The sequence below is a fragment of the Oculina patagonica genome, chromosome 13 (assembly GCF_052425735.1).
Source record: "Oculina patagonica isolate OP01 chromosome 13, crgOcupat, whole genome shotgun sequence".
Lineage (NCBI taxonomy): Eukaryota > Metazoa > Cnidaria > Anthozoa > Scleractinia > Oculinidae > Oculina > Oculina patagonica.
Window position 1 is genome coordinate 4,698,718 of NC_135770.1, and position 15,572 is coordinate 4,714,289.

The 15,572-nt window shown below is 37.3% G+C and overlaps 3 protein-coding genes across 3 annotated transcripts; 2 read left to right on the plus strand and 1 right to left on the minus strand.

Annotated features, from left to right (window-relative positions):
• Positions 1-602: 602 nt before the first annotated feature.
• Positions 603-6,206, plus strand: LOC144634876 (uncharacterized). The gene is made up of 6 exons (XM_078493922.1): positions 603-1,366; positions 2,909-3,010; positions 3,878-4,020; positions 4,205-4,312; positions 4,955-5,062; positions 5,831-6,206. The coding sequence occupies exons 1-6, from the start codon at positions 766-768 to the stop codon at positions 6,017-6,019; spliced, it is 1,251 nt and encodes a 416-aa protein (XP_078350048.1). The 5' UTR covers positions 603-765; the 3' UTR covers positions 6,020-6,206.
• A 2,751-nt stretch (positions 6,207-8,957) lies between these two features.
• LOC144634171 (uncharacterized) lies at positions 8,958-11,678 on the minus strand. Its single transcript, XM_078493062.1, has 4 exons — positions 11,493-11,678; positions 11,064-11,293; positions 10,284-10,408; positions 8,958-9,384 (listed from the first exon to the last, which is right to left on the minus strand). The coding sequence occupies exons 1-4, from the start codon at positions 11,600-11,602 to the stop codon at positions 9,289-9,291; spliced, it is 561 nt and encodes a 186-aa protein (XP_078349188.1). The 5' UTR covers positions 11,603-11,678; the 3' UTR covers positions 8,958-9,288.
• Positions 11,679-11,752: 74 nt separating this feature from the next.
• Positions 11,753-15,562, plus strand: LOC144634169 (uncharacterized). The gene is made up of 4 exons (XM_078493060.1): positions 11,753-12,080; positions 12,214-12,377; positions 14,209-14,567; positions 15,004-15,562. The coding sequence occupies exons 1-4, from the start codon at positions 11,881-11,883 to the stop codon at positions 15,331-15,333; spliced, it is 1,053 nt and encodes a 350-aa protein (XP_078349186.1). The 5' UTR covers positions 11,753-11,880; the 3' UTR covers positions 15,334-15,562.
• Positions 15,563-15,572: the final 10 nt, after the last annotated feature.

A 15,572-nucleotide genomic window follows, 5' to 3' on the forward strand; every position in this document is an offset into this window, starting at 1 on the left:
AGTGAGTTATTTCCATCTTAGCCATATGTTCATTAAAAACTGGTTTACACGATATCACTAACGACACCTCACTAACTTTTTAAAGTTTTCGGAAAATCGCTAAATTAAATAGTCGCTAAACCTTTTCTTGCTCTGAAAAAATCGCTAAAATTAGTAGCTGCTAAAAAGGGTATATCGACGGAAAAAGAAAGAAAGGACACTGCTCGCAGGGTGCCTCTCATCTTAGGCTCGATTTCCGCCGCCTCCTCGAGTCCGGTCTTTGTTCAGTAGGGAAAAGAAAGAGGCTCTCCTAGGGTGCCTCTCATCTCACTTGGATCTTTATCATTCACGGTCGAACTTCACTTTGGGCCCTGAAAAAGAGTTCCCTCAGGAGAGTTGTCCGCTTATGGGAGGTTAAAAATGTATGTTTTGTTTTTGACTGGCCCGGGTTAACTGGGACCATGACTAGTATAAAGTGACTTGTCCCCTTACATTTTCTCTTGGTGTCACCACGCGCAGTTTTTTTTTTCCTTTTTCGTCGTGACATCCCGGCCGCGCGTGACGGAAAGGGGAAAGGCGTTTGAGTCTACAGTCACCAGCGGTTAACGCCCATCGCAAAAGAACACACCGGAATGGCGCCGAGGTTGAAAGTGCTTTCATGAAATTTAAATTATCTACAGTATCTATCTTCTTGCGACAATGATGGTCAAAGATAATACCCAGCCATTATCCAGCAAAGCTCTCAGATGGTGATTTGGGAATACAGATGTACGTTTCATTCAAGAGATGAATCTCTTTGACTTGCCCAGCTGGTGTGTGTTAGCCGCATTTTTTCTTATAACTCGCGTTTCCAAAGGGACGTTTTTTGATCTAAAACCGTCCGTGGAAAGGTACCTTCCAAACTACGACTTTTATCACAACCTTACAAGAATGAACCAGTGCCTGCATCACATTTCCGCGCAGTATTCTGAATTTATGGACGTACAGATGCGTTACCGTTCCCGGTTGGGACTTTCCCAGTACGTTGTTCGAATTTCGAACTTTTCACTTGATTCGATTTACAAGAACAGTCCAGACAAGCGATCAAGGATATTGCTTTCTTACGGTGAACATGCCGCCGAGTTTTTTCCTGTGCAAAGTCTGTTTCACCTGCTGAAAAATATTACTCAAGGTTACGACCTTCCTCTGGGGACATACGAGGGTAATTTTACCCGATTTGTACTGAACAATTTTGATTTGTACATCTTGACTATTGTAAATCCAGATGGTCGGATGATCATTGAAAGAACTAGAAACTATTGCTGGATCGGTACAGCAAACGGTGCTGATTTAAACTCCGATCTGGAAGGGAATCTTGGAAACAGAAGAGAAGTTAGAATTATTGCAGGTTTGTTAATTTTTTTCTGATCTGTTTTTTATTCCGCGTGTTGAATTTGTATTATGCTTAAGTAACTTAATTACATAATATTATTGTGTTTAAATATAATCCTACTGCGATCCACATTGCAAAATTAATATTAAAAATACTCATTGCTCATTTTATTGTGCCTTGAAGTCTCGACTTTACATCTTAGGTAAGTCATGTAAATAACATTGTTTATAATGTTGGATTGTTCTACAGACAGGAAATACAAATCAATAAGAAATTTGAGGCCAATATCCTGCCTTGATACATGAATAAGGCAGCCGAGAGGACCAATAACAATAATCGGCAAACCAAAACACTTAATTGTCAGTCCAATATTTTTTAAGTATTGGACTTATAAAGGTTCTACATCTCCTAGTCATCTCGTAGTCTTATCAACCAAAAAGCAATATACACATTCTGCAAGATAAAATGAAGGACATGAACTAAACCGCTAAACAACGAAACAAAACCACCGAAAGGAAACGACCGAAACAAGCGAAACTGCTGACCAAAATGGCCGAAACAAGCAAAACCATAACAATTATATAAACAGGCTACCTGGTGTGTCATTCATGCAAACTGGAGTGCTATTCAGTTTTTAAGCCGGAGTGTAAGGTGCACTCAGGTTAGCTTGAAAATAGCACTCCGGTTAGCCTGAAAAGAACTCCGGTTAGCTTAATAACACTCTATACCTGAATACACTCAAGTTAGCCTGTTTACAGTTAGCTCTATAGTTGGTTGTTTTGGTGATTTTGTTTCGTTTTGGTGTTTTGTTGTTTCGAGTGTTTCATTTCAGTGGTTTTGTTTCTTGTTGTGTTTTAGTACATGCCAACACGAAGTGTCTCCACTGAGAGTTAAAAATTTAAAATATTGACTTAGCCACCCAATTAAAAAAAATTCCAGTTTTTATTAAAAAGCATATCACCTGTCTTCTACAAAAAAAAAAGAAACAGTTAGTAAATTTAAATGTTTGCGAACGTCATTTATATATCTTTCAACATTTGATACTACAAATTAAATGTGTGATTAGATAATAAACTGGAAAAAAACTGAGGGTCACATCAACCCTTTTCTCTTTAAAAAAATTACGACAGCCTATATATGACTAACTACATTAACAGTAATTTAACAACCTTGTTTAACACTTAATCTCATTGTGTGGTTCCAGAAACTGTCATTACCCTCCCCGTGAAGGGTCATTGGAAATTCCGGGTGGGAGGGGTGGGGGAACCTAAACTAGAATTACTAGAAGGGGGTGGGGTTTCAAACCAATAAACCCTCTGTGCAGGGAGTATGGATAGTTTCTGGAATAACACATTTCCACCTGCTGATAACACAAGCATCTATCGCTCCTTACAGGACAAACCAGGAAAATCACTTTTCTCTGAAGAATTTTGGCTGTGGTAGAGCTGCAATCCTTTGCACTTTTCTTTAGAAACTGGCCAAGCTGCCTACCCCATAAAAAAGTATTCAATTAACTTACCTAACTAATATTTTGTCTATTTGTTTTTTCCTTTTCAGAACCAGAATGTAGGGTTATGAGGGATTTAACCTCTAAAAAACAGTTTGATGCCTTAATTTCATTTCATTCAGGAAAAAGACAAATAGTTTTTCCAACAATAGGTAGGTCTTCCACTCATGCACTCAGACTTGCTATGCTAACCACTGTCAGATCCTCTCTCGCGGTGAAAACCGAGAAGATGTAGGTAGGAGATAAATGTTTAATGTCCACTAGAAATGTAAAGCCTACATGGAGGCTTTGAAAAAATTGAAATCCTGTTATCTGGGACACTGAAGTGGATTTTCCTGTCGAGCAAGTGACTTTTCATTCTTACTAACTTGGCCAATGGGTAAGGGCCAGGCAAGTCATCTGTCCACTAAATTGTAAAAATAGGTAAACTAAGACAAGCAAAACCAGAACTGGGCAAGCAAAATTTGAGAGCTGTTTGTCTCAAGTGCAAGTGGGAATTCAAGAGAGAGGGAGATATGAGAGAGAGAGAGAAATGATTAGGAAGAGAAATGGTTGGGTAGTCTGAAATGCTAACCATCCTCTTGTCCCAACCCCCCAATGGAGGGGCTGGGCCCCTCCGCTGGGGGGTTCGGACAAGAGGAGGGCTGACATTTCAGACTAATGGTAAGGAAGCCCAGCAAACATCAAAGGAGCAAACAAAGAGGTCAAGATTTAGGTTGGAAGGTCCATGACAGTGTACATCTTTTGTTTGATACACTATGATGAGTATGTACCGGTTTTTACAATGTTTTTACTGTTTAGTTGTATGAACACACATACCACCTATTGTATTTTGTCAGGTTTTGTGCACAGTTAACCCCCAAATTAATGAACAAAAAACCTATAACAAAGAACTTTGCCAGGCTTCACAACCATTTCCCTCTATTAAGCATGAATTTATGCTGAGTATAAATAATAATTATTTATAACAATTATTGTTATACTCTGACCAACTGAGAGAAGATATTTTCTCCTTACAGGAAAAAATAAAGTTAGTGGTACTGATGTCTTCTATTTAGCATCACTCATTTCATCGTCATCAAAGTCTGACTTTACACTTGTTCCTGTTAATAACACTGTTGCTGATGAAAGTATTTTTAGCTACGCAAGTGAAGAAAAACAGGTTAAGTGAAAGTTTGTTACATTAACTGCTAACAGTAAATTACAAACTAAGATTTCTTCCCCTGAGAAAAATTTTGTCTTAGGTTATACTTTTAAAAGATATGATATACCGGTATGTAAATTATTTAAGATCAGTGAAGTTTATTGTTAATTTGTTTTGATTTCATTGTTACCTTTCTCATCAGATTCCATTTACATACAAAGTTTTTCTGTGGGGAGATGAAGAGACACAATCTACAACCCCTGAAGAGAACTGCTTTAGTATATTCAACCCTCCAAGTGAGAGCCTACAGGTATGAACAGCAAAATTATATTGTTATAAAAATGGAGTGACTTTGCTAGCATAGTCATTCTCCTGACTTATATACAAAGTACGCCAGTCAAAAAAGCCTTCGAGTAAGCCCTGTATTTCAGTTCATGGTAAATGTTCTAATAATAATAATAGCTATTGATTCATGGATTGACGGATTTGGTCTAAAAAAGGCTGATGGATGGAGGTGGATTTTTATAATACATTGAGTGGATTCGTGGATTTGCTAACAATGATTTTGGCCTGGATTCTCGACTCTTTAAGTCAGGAAGTTCAGATCGTGGGTACTAAACAAGGTTCGGTTCACTTAGGTTGGTCCTCATTGGTATGTTGGCGGAATTGTCACAAAAACAAGCAATGAAACGGAAACTTCTTGAAAAGTTGTTGTTGCAGTGAAACTATACCACACAAAGTTTTTCAAGTAATGGGGATTCGGATTTCAACAAAAATAGTGGCAGATTGACGGATTTGGCCAAAAAATAGCATGGATCGGCGGATTTGCGTACCCCTATTCACCCCCCTCCATCAGGGGAGCACTGTTGTACGACCTTAATTGTTTCATGCTGGTAAAGGGAACTCTAAGCATAATTTGGTTAAACAATTTTCCCTTCTGATTGCTTTACAGGCTGAATTACAGGTGGTCCACCAACTATATCCAACTCTGTTTGATTTTATTCATCACTGGAAAGAAACACAGCCCTATAGTGTGGCTGACCAACTAGCAAAAGACGAGGTATGCTATAAAGATGGAGAATTTTTTTACAACCTACACTGTGGTTAAGAGTAATAAAATATTGGTGGAACTCTTCTGAAAAAAGTAATAATAAATAGACATGCAGTGGTCGCATGATGGTTTGAAAAAATACCTTTAGTTAAAATGGCAATGATCTTTAAGAAAATTACATCCCAGAGAAAACAACCAATTTTCAAAAAAAAAAAAATGGTGATAATGATCCAATTTATTATAATAAATATTACAGGGCCGAGACTAACTTTTTGCACACCAATGGCATGACAGCTATTCACAGCCAAACATCACTGCCACAATGCACCAAAGGGGGGGGGGGGAGGGAACACAAGTGCTTTTACCTGAGCCTAAATGCCAATCTCTGCCACATTGGGCGCCCAAAAATGACAACATGTGGCACAGATGAGCCACCAAAACGACCCCCGAGAGACAAATGCAGTCTGCCACTGATGCCTGACCGCTGGCAGTGAGGCCCAGCACTGCTCGCCGCTAGTGGCACGAGCCAGTGTAGTATAATAAAATAAAAGCTCCAACTGTAAACCCCCGCAGGGAGCTTATTAATTTTCAATATATTTTTGGACGTGGAGGGGGTGATTGGCTTAGTGGCCATTGGATATCAGCCATTATTGTAACATCTACAACTTATTATTGTCTGGTAAAAAATAGTAAGAGTTGTTTAAGGCTAAAGTTATTAAGTCCATGGAAAACATTTAGAGTTAAACAAAATTCAGCAATTTTTTTCTCCCATTTTAGACTGCTGAAACAAGGAAGCTCTCATTCATTACGCGCTTGTTCTTATTTGTAATGGGATGCATTTGTGTCATCTTGGTTTGCAATATTCGAGTCCCTATCAGATGGAAAATGTACTTCAGACGACAAAGGCGTATCGTCAGCTTGAGGTCTTTAGGAACATTATTCAACTTAATACTAATCATTCCTTGAAATTATAAAAAAAATGCCATACATTAAAAATGCAAGGTGTCATGTATATACTACTTACTTATATACTAAATACTTATAATATTATTATATTCTGAAGTCCTTTTAACTTTCTTTTCTAAACAAATTAACTTCCAAAATGCTAAGCTATTTAAAATTCACAAAACTTTGTTAAAAGTGAATCAAATTTTTAACAAATAAATTATTATTAATTTTAATTAAAGAGAGCATCCTACCTCTTCCTAAAGTCCCAAGTGGTTATTGTTAATAATAAAATAATTATTTTAGTGGTTTGTATTTTTTTCATGATATGTCTATGTAAAGTCTATTTCGTTTGGGTCTTTTGGACTCCTTAAAAAAATCACGAGAAATGGGGATCGTGCTGATTTAATTAAAAACAAAATTCCTAGAACTGTAAGACTACCGTAGATCCTTAAAGAAGCTTCTGCTGACATGGACATATTAAAATCAACCAATAACATAAATCAGATTAAAAAATAAATAAATTATTATGAAAAGTAAATTAAACTTTTTTCATTTAACTGTTCATGTGCCAGTTTAACAGGGTTTTGACAGTGGTAGTTTTGTACGCTTTGTATTAGATATAATTACAAAAAATGTAATAATCTTCAAAATGTCCAATAATGATGTGCATACTAAGCACATTAAAACTAGACACTTGAGACTTGTAGCTGCATGCTTAGTTCAACCTTGTGCATAAAATGTTTGAGATTTTCTAAAGAAAATTATATTCTAGACTAATATAGCATAACATTATCAAGAACTAGGTATTATTTCTTTCTGATATGTCAAATTGCAGTACTCAGCAAATCAGAAACACAACATTTACACAGGTCAGTCTAGTTTTTTTTTGGCCTTGTGAATATAATTGTGAAGGTGGAATGAGTATCAGAGACAAGATGTCTGTTTCTTAGCATGATATTTTTCATATCAATATTTAAAGGGAACAGTATATTTATGATGTCTTCAACTGCTATAGGCATCATCTTATTCTAAAATATAAATTGATATTTTTTATTGTTATAATGCAATGAACATTTTTTTAATTCTCAAGCTCCAACTTTAAGTTTGTGGATGAAACCCTAATGTGTGACCACTCAAATGAAAACTGTAACATGCAAAATGAAAATTTTTCATTTTGTGCAAAATCAATTGGCATTTTGTTTTAAAGATTTCACCCTTGGCTTATATTTAATAGAATGTCATCCCTCCACTTGTGGTATGAATATTAACAAATTAAGGCATAAAATGATACCAGAAGCATATCAATTAAAAATTATGCTTCTGGTAATACATAATTAACTTCATAATTAAGAGACTTGCTGAATATAAAAAGTTAATATTTTTATGATTAAGTATAAAAATAAGTGAAAATAATCCACAGCGTTTCAATAAGGAAAATAACCGTTTTTTTTTTAATTACTCAATTTCGACGTGTTTTTTTTTTTTTTTTTTTTTTTTTTTTATATATATTTTCTCAATATTTTTATGGTAAAGGAAAATATATTATACCAGTATAAAGAATTTTAGGGATTTTGTTATTGAGTTTTCTTAATTTGAGTTTCACAAACTTGTTGCTGAAAAGATAATATATCATTAATTATTAAGGAAATGTATAGCTTGTGGTTTAAGTTCAAAATAAAATTTGGAATTTTTACCTGGAAGTTGTGAGCAAGTATAATATTGTTTAGCCACCTGGGCCCAGTTGTTCAAGGGCTGGATGACCCTATCCACAGAATAAATCATTTAAAACCAAAACCAAAGTAATTACTCTGTCAATCACAAAGGACACAGACAATCCAGTGAACCAATCAAACTCGAAGCAAATACATGTAGCTGGCCGAAGCGGGGAAACGTGCGCGAGCAGCACTTGGTTTGGTTACTCCTGATTGGCGAGAAAGGGGAGATTTTAAGCCAATCACTAAGGTAGTAATGCAAAACCAAAGCAAACACAATTTACTTCGACACTCAAGTGAAAACCGCTCTATCCAGTGGAAATTGTAGTTTGTTTTGTTAACATTTATCCAGTGGATAGCAATTTATCTGGTCGATAGTGTTATCCACCCTTTGAACAGCTAGGCCCTGATATATATAAACTACTCTCTTATGTACTACAGCTAGGCCCAAGACTTGTTTTTTTGTGTGTTTGTGAGGACATACTAATCATGTCTTTTTAGATTTTGAAGGTATAACATGGGCCATCTAAAAATGATGTCTTCACTTGTAGCATTATTATTATTATTGTTTAGCAGCAAGCAGTTAGTATACTGTACAAAAGAGGCTCGAAGTTTGGTTGAATACCAGTCAAGATGTGTCAACATCAACAGAGCCAATAAGTCTCGATTATAATCCTGTCTTGGGTGTCAGACTGATTTAGATAGTACAACGTTGTCACATGTCAGAAGGCTTAGATGCAAATCATTGATCAATACAAATAGCTAACACAAATGTCACAGGTTCTTGTCCTAAGTCTTTTATACCGTAATGATTCGATTTAGCGCCTGGGGCGCTTATTTACTTTTGGCACCTCAAGGGAGGGCGCTTACCGTATTTGAGACAGGACGCTTATTTGGGACAGGGCGCTTATTTAATTTTTTGAGAAACAACCAAATTTTCACAACAAAACTTAAATAAATATTAAAAAAAGCTAACAAATAACAGAAACTGTAACAGTAACAAATTGTTGAAAGTTCGGTTACTTAAAAAGAATTGTTCATTTTATCAATAAATATCCACATGTACAGTGAATGTTCACGAGTTTATAATGCATGGGGGCACTTATTAGAATGGGGGGCGCTTATTGGAATAGGGGCGCTTATTAAAATCACATTCGAAGAGGGGCGCTTATTCGGAAGGGGGCGCTTATTGGAAGGAGGGCGCTAAATTGAATCATTACGGTAATCCAAAAAAAGGCAACTCATTTTATAAAAATACATTTTACTAAAATTAGCAAAAGCGACCCATAATAAGTGTGTACACGATTTGAAACAAAAAATATAATGTAGTTGGATTACATGCAGTTACTGTAATATAAAAAATAAAATATATTGTCTAACAAGACCACATGCATTTACCTCACTTCTTTTCTGAGAATCAATTTTTTGTTTATTTTACAAGCAATTTTGTTGCAAAAAGCTGATTTAATTTATGCTATTTTTAGCAATAAGGTAGTAAAATGTTTCCATAGTACCATAGTTTTACTGGCAATCGACAGCTGGTGTTAGTGTTGTGAGCTGGTAAAAAAATAATTTTTACTCTTCAACATTCCTTCTGTTAGCTCTTTTCATGATTATTGGCTGTCTGCGAGCTCGTTTGCCTTTCTTTTCTGTATCAGTTGAAGTCCTCTTCTGAAAGAGATGCAAATTAAAAAGTGTATAGTTATGATGTGATGCCTAGCATGAGATTGTCAGTTATACAATAATGTGATAGATGCTAAAATTGTATTCCTGCAATCAATCATATGATAGTTCCTTCACTTTCTGTGAAATCAACCCTGTTAAGTGTACACTCCTGGTAGTGATGTCTTAGTAGATAATAACACTCATGTCTTTCAAGTGTCTCTTATTCCCTCTACGGTGTGGGTCTGGGTTATGAAAATGACATCACTGTTCAAACAGGAAATTTCTGCAGTTTTCATCTGTGGTATTAGCCTAAGGTAGGGGTGGATGCAGGATTTTTCAAAACAAAGAGGGGTGGCTATTAACAAATATTTTGTTTGCTGTTTTTTTAGAATATGTTTTTTTGTGTGTGTGTGTGTGTTTGTGTGTGTGTGTGTGTGTGTGTGGGGGGGGGGGGGGGGAAAAAAAAAAAATTTTATTTTATTTTTTTAAAATAAAAAAAAATATAAAAGCCAGTGTCATTGTCCTTATTTTCTATTTTAATGTGTTAATTTTCATTTTTCTGGTGGGGGTGACGGGGGTGGCTAGCCACCAAATCCACCCCAGTTCTGCTCCTTTATGGTAAACAATGCTTATTTCTGTATTTAGGATATGCGAGACAGGTTGTGATTTGCATATTATTTTTTTACCTTTTTCACATTATTTCACCATAATTTGCCTCAAAAACTATAAAGAACACCAGACCAGACAGCAGTATTGAAGTTAGTGAAAAATACAGTCCTTAATGAATCTTGGTATGAGCCCGGGAATCTTGTGATTCTGTGCTGCAGGTTTTCAACTACAGGACCATTTCATGATGTTTGGTGATCATTTATTAGAGTTTAGTGCATGGACAGTTATTTACTTACTGGCCTTTTCCTTTTGTGTGATGTTGGTTCCTGGCTTCGTGTTTCAGGGTCAGTGCTGTTGGTAATATTATCTGGCTTCAGAATATTGTCAACATGTGATTCTTTTGCTGATGACTCAAAACTTCCTAAAAGAAGAGAACTTGTTATTCATTATGAGTATTACCATATTTCAAAGAATGCCATTTTGTTTTGTGTTGCTCAATCTAAAAATGATTGTATGGATCAAAATTTGAACACACCATTCAAGTCCATACAAATTAACAATTCATTTGCAGGATTCTGCATGCACTTGTCACTGAAAACATAGCAGGGCGGGACCTTCTCCCGCCCTGCTGAAAACCACAGCCCCCTTCCCGACCCCAGCATCCCAGATCCCCGGGAGTCTAGACTTGGAGCACTATACGATTGGGTTGCTTCCTATGATCGAAACTGAAATAAGCCTATTTTTTAAGGGGAAAGGTAGAGATTTTAACCCCCTTCCGAACAATCTTCAGTGAAAGTGCATCATTCTCCAAATTACCCCCATTTTTGTGTCATCTCCCTCAACACGTCATTTGTGAAAAAAGAACTTTCAGGCCCACGATTCTCGCGCTATGTGCCCGGTGATGTGAGGCAAACCGGACTTTTTTCACAAGCTATAAAAATATGCAGCCACTTGAAAAGATCCTAAGCAGAAAAAAAAAACAGACTTGCAAATTGCGCGCTAAAACGCGATGTACGATGATGTAAGCCTAAATTTCGCGCGTTTGCTCGCGAGTACAAATTATTTTGTTTTACTACCTTCAGTTTTCTTTTCATCCTGCATAATTATTTCCTCCAAAAAAGACAGAAGCTCGTCTTCGGGCTCTACTTCGTCGTACTTTTCAGGTAAGTCATCTATATTATCCAGTAGAAAGAGTTCTGGTACCAGAGAATCTTGGTTGTAGGTGAAATCTGGGAAAGTCGCTTCACCGGGCCATTTGTCGGCCTCGGGGGAGGTCAATAAGGGAACACTTGTATCTTCGTAAAGACTTTGAAATAAAAATTGAAAAAAGCGTCAATGCAAAAATATGTCATGATAGATAAGCTTAACTGTATAAATTAAATTGCTGCTTAGAATAGCTGTAAATTAACGGAAAACAACTCCTTTGCAACACTGCTTACGCAATGTGAGGAAAAGAAATTGCGCGAAAACCGAGATAGCTCGGGGAACCAAACGAAAAGTTCTACCTATTCATGTCTTCGCTGTGGAGATATTTCCGAATAAGCTCGTCTATGTAGTCGTCTTCAACTCTTTGATCCTCACCGGGAATATTTTCAAGACCGTAGTTCATCGCCATTTACTACAGCTTTTCTCTCTGGCGTGTAAAAACAACACTGAAATGATAAACAAGTGAAATTTTCCCGCCAAAAGCACCTGCTGCCACGACAGTCGTGACGTAAAGGCGGGAGGCGGAGCTTGTTTTTGAAATGAGCAACGTCAGTCAACGGTCGGCGCAGCGGCCTGATGAGAAATCCGCATGGTAGAGCTAACTTCTGAGGGACTTTCACATTCTTCAGAGTAGCTTTCTTGGCTTGTTTTAAGACTTCTGTTAGTTTTCTCTGCTGCTTCGATAGCATGGAAGCCTTGTCTTCCTCAATGCAGTCTGAAGTAGGCGAGACTTTGCTAGATACTGACACGAAAACCTCGCCGGAAAAGGTTTGCATGATGCGAGGTGAAGCGTCAGCCGAAATTGGCGACGAAATGACAAATAATAATTCCATGCAATGGCCAATGAACCTCGAGGACAAAGAGGAACATGACAAAAATGATGACTGGTAAGTGAGGCGATTTTATACTTACAGCCCTGCTGAAATTGAAATGACAGTCGTTATAAACGAGGGAAGCAAAATGTTAGACTTTGCAAACGAAAAGGCCATTTTCTAAATCTTGTTCATTTCTTTTTGGAAGTGTTCCAAAAGGCCCAGGACTGTACCAGTGGTTTGAGAATCAAGCATTGTCGGAAGCTGTGAGTTCTGTCAATGTGGATCAGGTGGACCCTCACTCAGCTTCAATCCAAGAAATACTGGAAGCAAGCCGCTTGAGCAAAAATAAGGACCTTTTGCAACTTCTTGGTAAGATTAGCTTTAAGCTTATATCAAGCGCTTAAAAAATAGAATTTAAAAACTTAACCAGGAGGAACCTCAACTTTTAATCATGCATATGATTTATAGCTTTTGTTATTAACTTAAGCAGAACAATTTGCTGTGCATAAATTTAAAGCTTACTCAATTTTTACAAAACAGTCGCTAAAAATAATGGCTGCCATTTTATAAGCTTAGATCTTTTGAAATTGCTTGAATTGGAATGGTCGGTTAATGCAAACCGAGGAATTTGCAAAAGGGAAAAAACTTCTTGCATTTCTTTACAGACCTGGTTGTTCAAATACCAAATAAATATGCCGTAAAACTCAATCATAGTTTCAAGGTACTGCTTGTTCTTCTCTTAATTGTTGTCCTCAAAACATTCCTTTTCAACTGTTATGCACTAGTCATTTGTTTCCTCCGCCTCCCCACCCCCGCGACATGCGGGGACTTTGTCGGGCAATAGCGGGGGAATACTGTAGCTTTGCGATGATTTTATGCCCAGACCCCCAGGGACTTTACCTCAAATTTGCCTGACCTAAAATACCCCCGGGAAACCCCGGGGCAATTTTCAACAGTGATAATATACAATGAGACAGGCCAAACACGACTCCCGCTGGTTGCTGAATGTTAGCTTTCAGTCTGTTAATGGAGGATTAATTAACGCTCTCTTGAGCCATTTCAGTGATGATCTTTATGCATTTTTCTACTTGTGCTTCCGTTAGTTTATTGATTTTAATTTTATAATTTTGGATAGTAAGATAGTAGATTCTACTGTCAACTCGTATTTGAGTGGCGGTTAGTTACGTTTGATACGTTTTTTCCAAGTTTGGGGTAGATCCAGTCTTTTAAGGCACTGCAGTCTTAGCATTGCGAGCGATTTTTTTTTTTAGCTTCTTTAGTTTTGTGGTGATTTGCTTGGAGCTTTACCTCCATTTTTTTTTTTTTTTGCGTTCTTCTAAAATAGATTTATCACGAAGTGACCGATTCTCTGTGAATTTTTTCTAAAAAGACATCTACCTATTTCTCCAATGCCTTTTTTCCTTTTCTATCTCAATGCCTTACCCAGGTAAGAATTTGTTCATCCCAGAAGCCGAAAGCAACTATCGTTTATCTTCTAATAATTTCAATCACAATTCTAAATCTTAGCCCCTTACTAAGAGTGCTTAAAACAAAATGTAAAACATGCGACATAGCCCCGTATTGTGACAGCCACCCATGTGGCCAGCTTCTCGAAGGACAAGAGAAAGACAACTGTTTTTTCTGCACCAGACAGTCTCTCTCAGCTAGGATTCTCCAACACTATTTGTCTGATCAAAAGTATACTCCAAACAACCTCACTAGTATTTTTTAAGCTGATTGAAACATTCCTAATAGTTGTTGTTTCTCAAAATGTATTTAGCGCAGAAATAGACAATCCCTTCTTTTACAAGGTCTTTCAGCTAGCCCCGGGGGGTGGTGGTTTGCAAAGAAATCTGCCCTGGTGGGTGGTGGAATTCCCCATAATTAGCATCGCTTTTTGCAATTCCCCCGCTATGTCGCGGGAGTGGGGGAGCGGGGGAAACAAATGACTAGTGCATTAGGTAAGCTTAATAAATTACTGAAAATTCAAAGAGTATAACGATTAGATCGACAATTCATAGCTTAAATGTAAAAAAAAGGGAGCATGCAGCCCCTCTTCCTGATGCTTAAGCTGCCATATAAAATTCTTACTTTCACATCTGGGCCATCAAAATTAGCAGTCATCAGTAATTTTATAGGAAGGTAGGTCACATGATTCCTAACTTTACCGGGCTAATTCATTTCTTATTCTTTAACTCAGATGAGATTGGATCTGGTGATACCTCAGCTTTGACCGGAAATTACTGGCATGAACCAGGTAGCAATGTATTCAATTCCCATAACACAGACAGCTACTCTGCAAGTGGCACAGATGAATGTCAGCAGTTTAATGATTGTCAGCATTTTCGGACCTTTTTGGAGCCGCTGCCTCTAGTCATACCTTCATTTGCTGGAGCCGTCAGTAGCTGTACTTTTGTGCAGGCAGGTGATGGTACCATTTGGACAGGGCAGAGTGCTACGGAGACAGGCCGAGGGGTGACAGTGGAGTGTATTCAAGCAGGAGAAGCTGCATTTTCACTGGGCCAAAGTTCAACATCAAGTCAAGAACTTGATGAAATAGTAAGTTTTTGCATTGCTTATACCCACACTAACTTAAGGTGGCTGTCAACAGTTTTCAGTACTTTGATGGATGAATAATACTGCTTTTTACTAGTATCAGGTGATGCTACAGTAATGGTATCCAACAAGTGCCCAAACATTGCTTAATAAGTTGTGTTTTTTCTTGTCATAACAGGTTGCTATGGCAACAGCATAGCCCGTTAATACACCCTTAAGTGTAGTTTTAAGTGCTTCTAACTCGAAAATGAGATCAGTGACCTCAATTTTTATTATTGACGAATCAGTGGTTAGCATGCAAGATACAATTTTAACTTTCAGAACCACTGTAACTTTTTAAAAAATTAAGAAGGCTCTGCCTGCAATCAAGTATTTTTTTTTTCCGGGTGTGAATATGGCCTGTTTTTAATGTCATTTTTTGTGGTTTATTTTCATGAAGAAAAAACAAGAAGAAAAAAAGCGAAAAAGAAGGGAAAGGAACAAACAATGCAGCAGAGAATTTCGTAGGAAACAAAAGGTCAGAGAACAGCTCTTGACAAGGGGAAAGGCTGAGAAGGAACAGCTTCTGGTAGATCGATATAAGAGGATGGAGAAGACAACCAAAATTCTTGTCAAAATTGCCAACAGCAGTGGAGCATGTGAAAAGGGGCAGAGCATCATTAACAGGGTGGCCGGCTTGATCAATAAAGAGAATTTCCCATGTGTCATGGTGAAAAATAGCATGGCTCCTAATAGACGTGTTAGCTGCACCAAAACACAGGCCTTCTAAACCCTTTGTGTCGTGTCTAAGTAATGAAGTTGTTGATCATATTGTCCACAGCGACACTAAAACTCGTGACAGGCAATGGCAAGTTAAGTACAAATACACAGCGACTAGATCAACCTCTCAATTAATTGCTGCAATAATGATTTGTTACCATTAGGGTTATTTATAGGAGAAAAATAAGACATGGCTAAAATAAGATGCAGCTAAAATAAAACCTGAATTACCGTTAGAGCCATTTATAC

What these genes read in the sequence shown, in the direction of transcription:
- LOC144634876 (XM_078493922.1), top strand. Translation starts at nt 766, where the DNA reads ATGAATCTCTTTGACTTGCCCAGCTGGTGTGTGTTAGCCGCATTTTTT. An exon ending in ACGCAAGTGAAGAAAAACAG is followed by an intron (nt 4,021 to 4,204) that starts GTTAAGTGAAAG and finishes CTTTCTCATCAG; the next exon opens with ATTCCATTTACATACAAAGT. An exon ending in ACCAACTAGCAAAAGACGAG is followed by an intron (nt 5,063 to 5,830) that starts GTATGCTATAAA and finishes CTCCCATTTTAG; the next exon opens with ACTGCTGAAACAAGGAAGCT.
- LOC144634169 (XM_078493060.1), top strand. Translation starts at nt 11,881, where the DNA reads ATGGAAGCCTTGTCTTCCTCAATGCAGTCTGAAGTAGGCGAGACTTTG. An exon ending in CATGACAAAAATGATGACTG is followed by an intron (nt 12,081 to 12,213) that starts GTAAGTGAGGCG and finishes TCTTTTTGGAAG; the next exon opens with TGTTCCAAAAGGCCCAGGAC. An exon ending in GGACCTTTTGCAACTTCTTG is followed by an intron (nt 12,378 to 14,208) that starts GTAAGATTAGCT and finishes TCTTTAACTCAG; the next exon opens with ATGAGATTGGATCTGGTGAT.
- LOC144634171 (XM_078493062.1), bottom strand. Translation starts at nt 11,602, where the DNA reads ATGGCGATGAACTACGGTCTTGAAAATATTCCCGGTGAGGATCAAAGA. An exon ending in CACAGCGAAGACATGAATAG is followed by an intron (nt 11,294 to 11,492) that starts GTAGAACTTTTC and finishes TTTATTTCAAAG; the next exon opens with TCTTTACGAAGATACAAGTG. An exon ending in GGATGAAAAGAAAACTGAAG is followed by an intron (nt 10,409 to 11,063) that starts GTAGTAAAACAA and finishes CTCTTCTTTTAG; the next exon opens with GAAGTTTTGAGTCATCAGCA.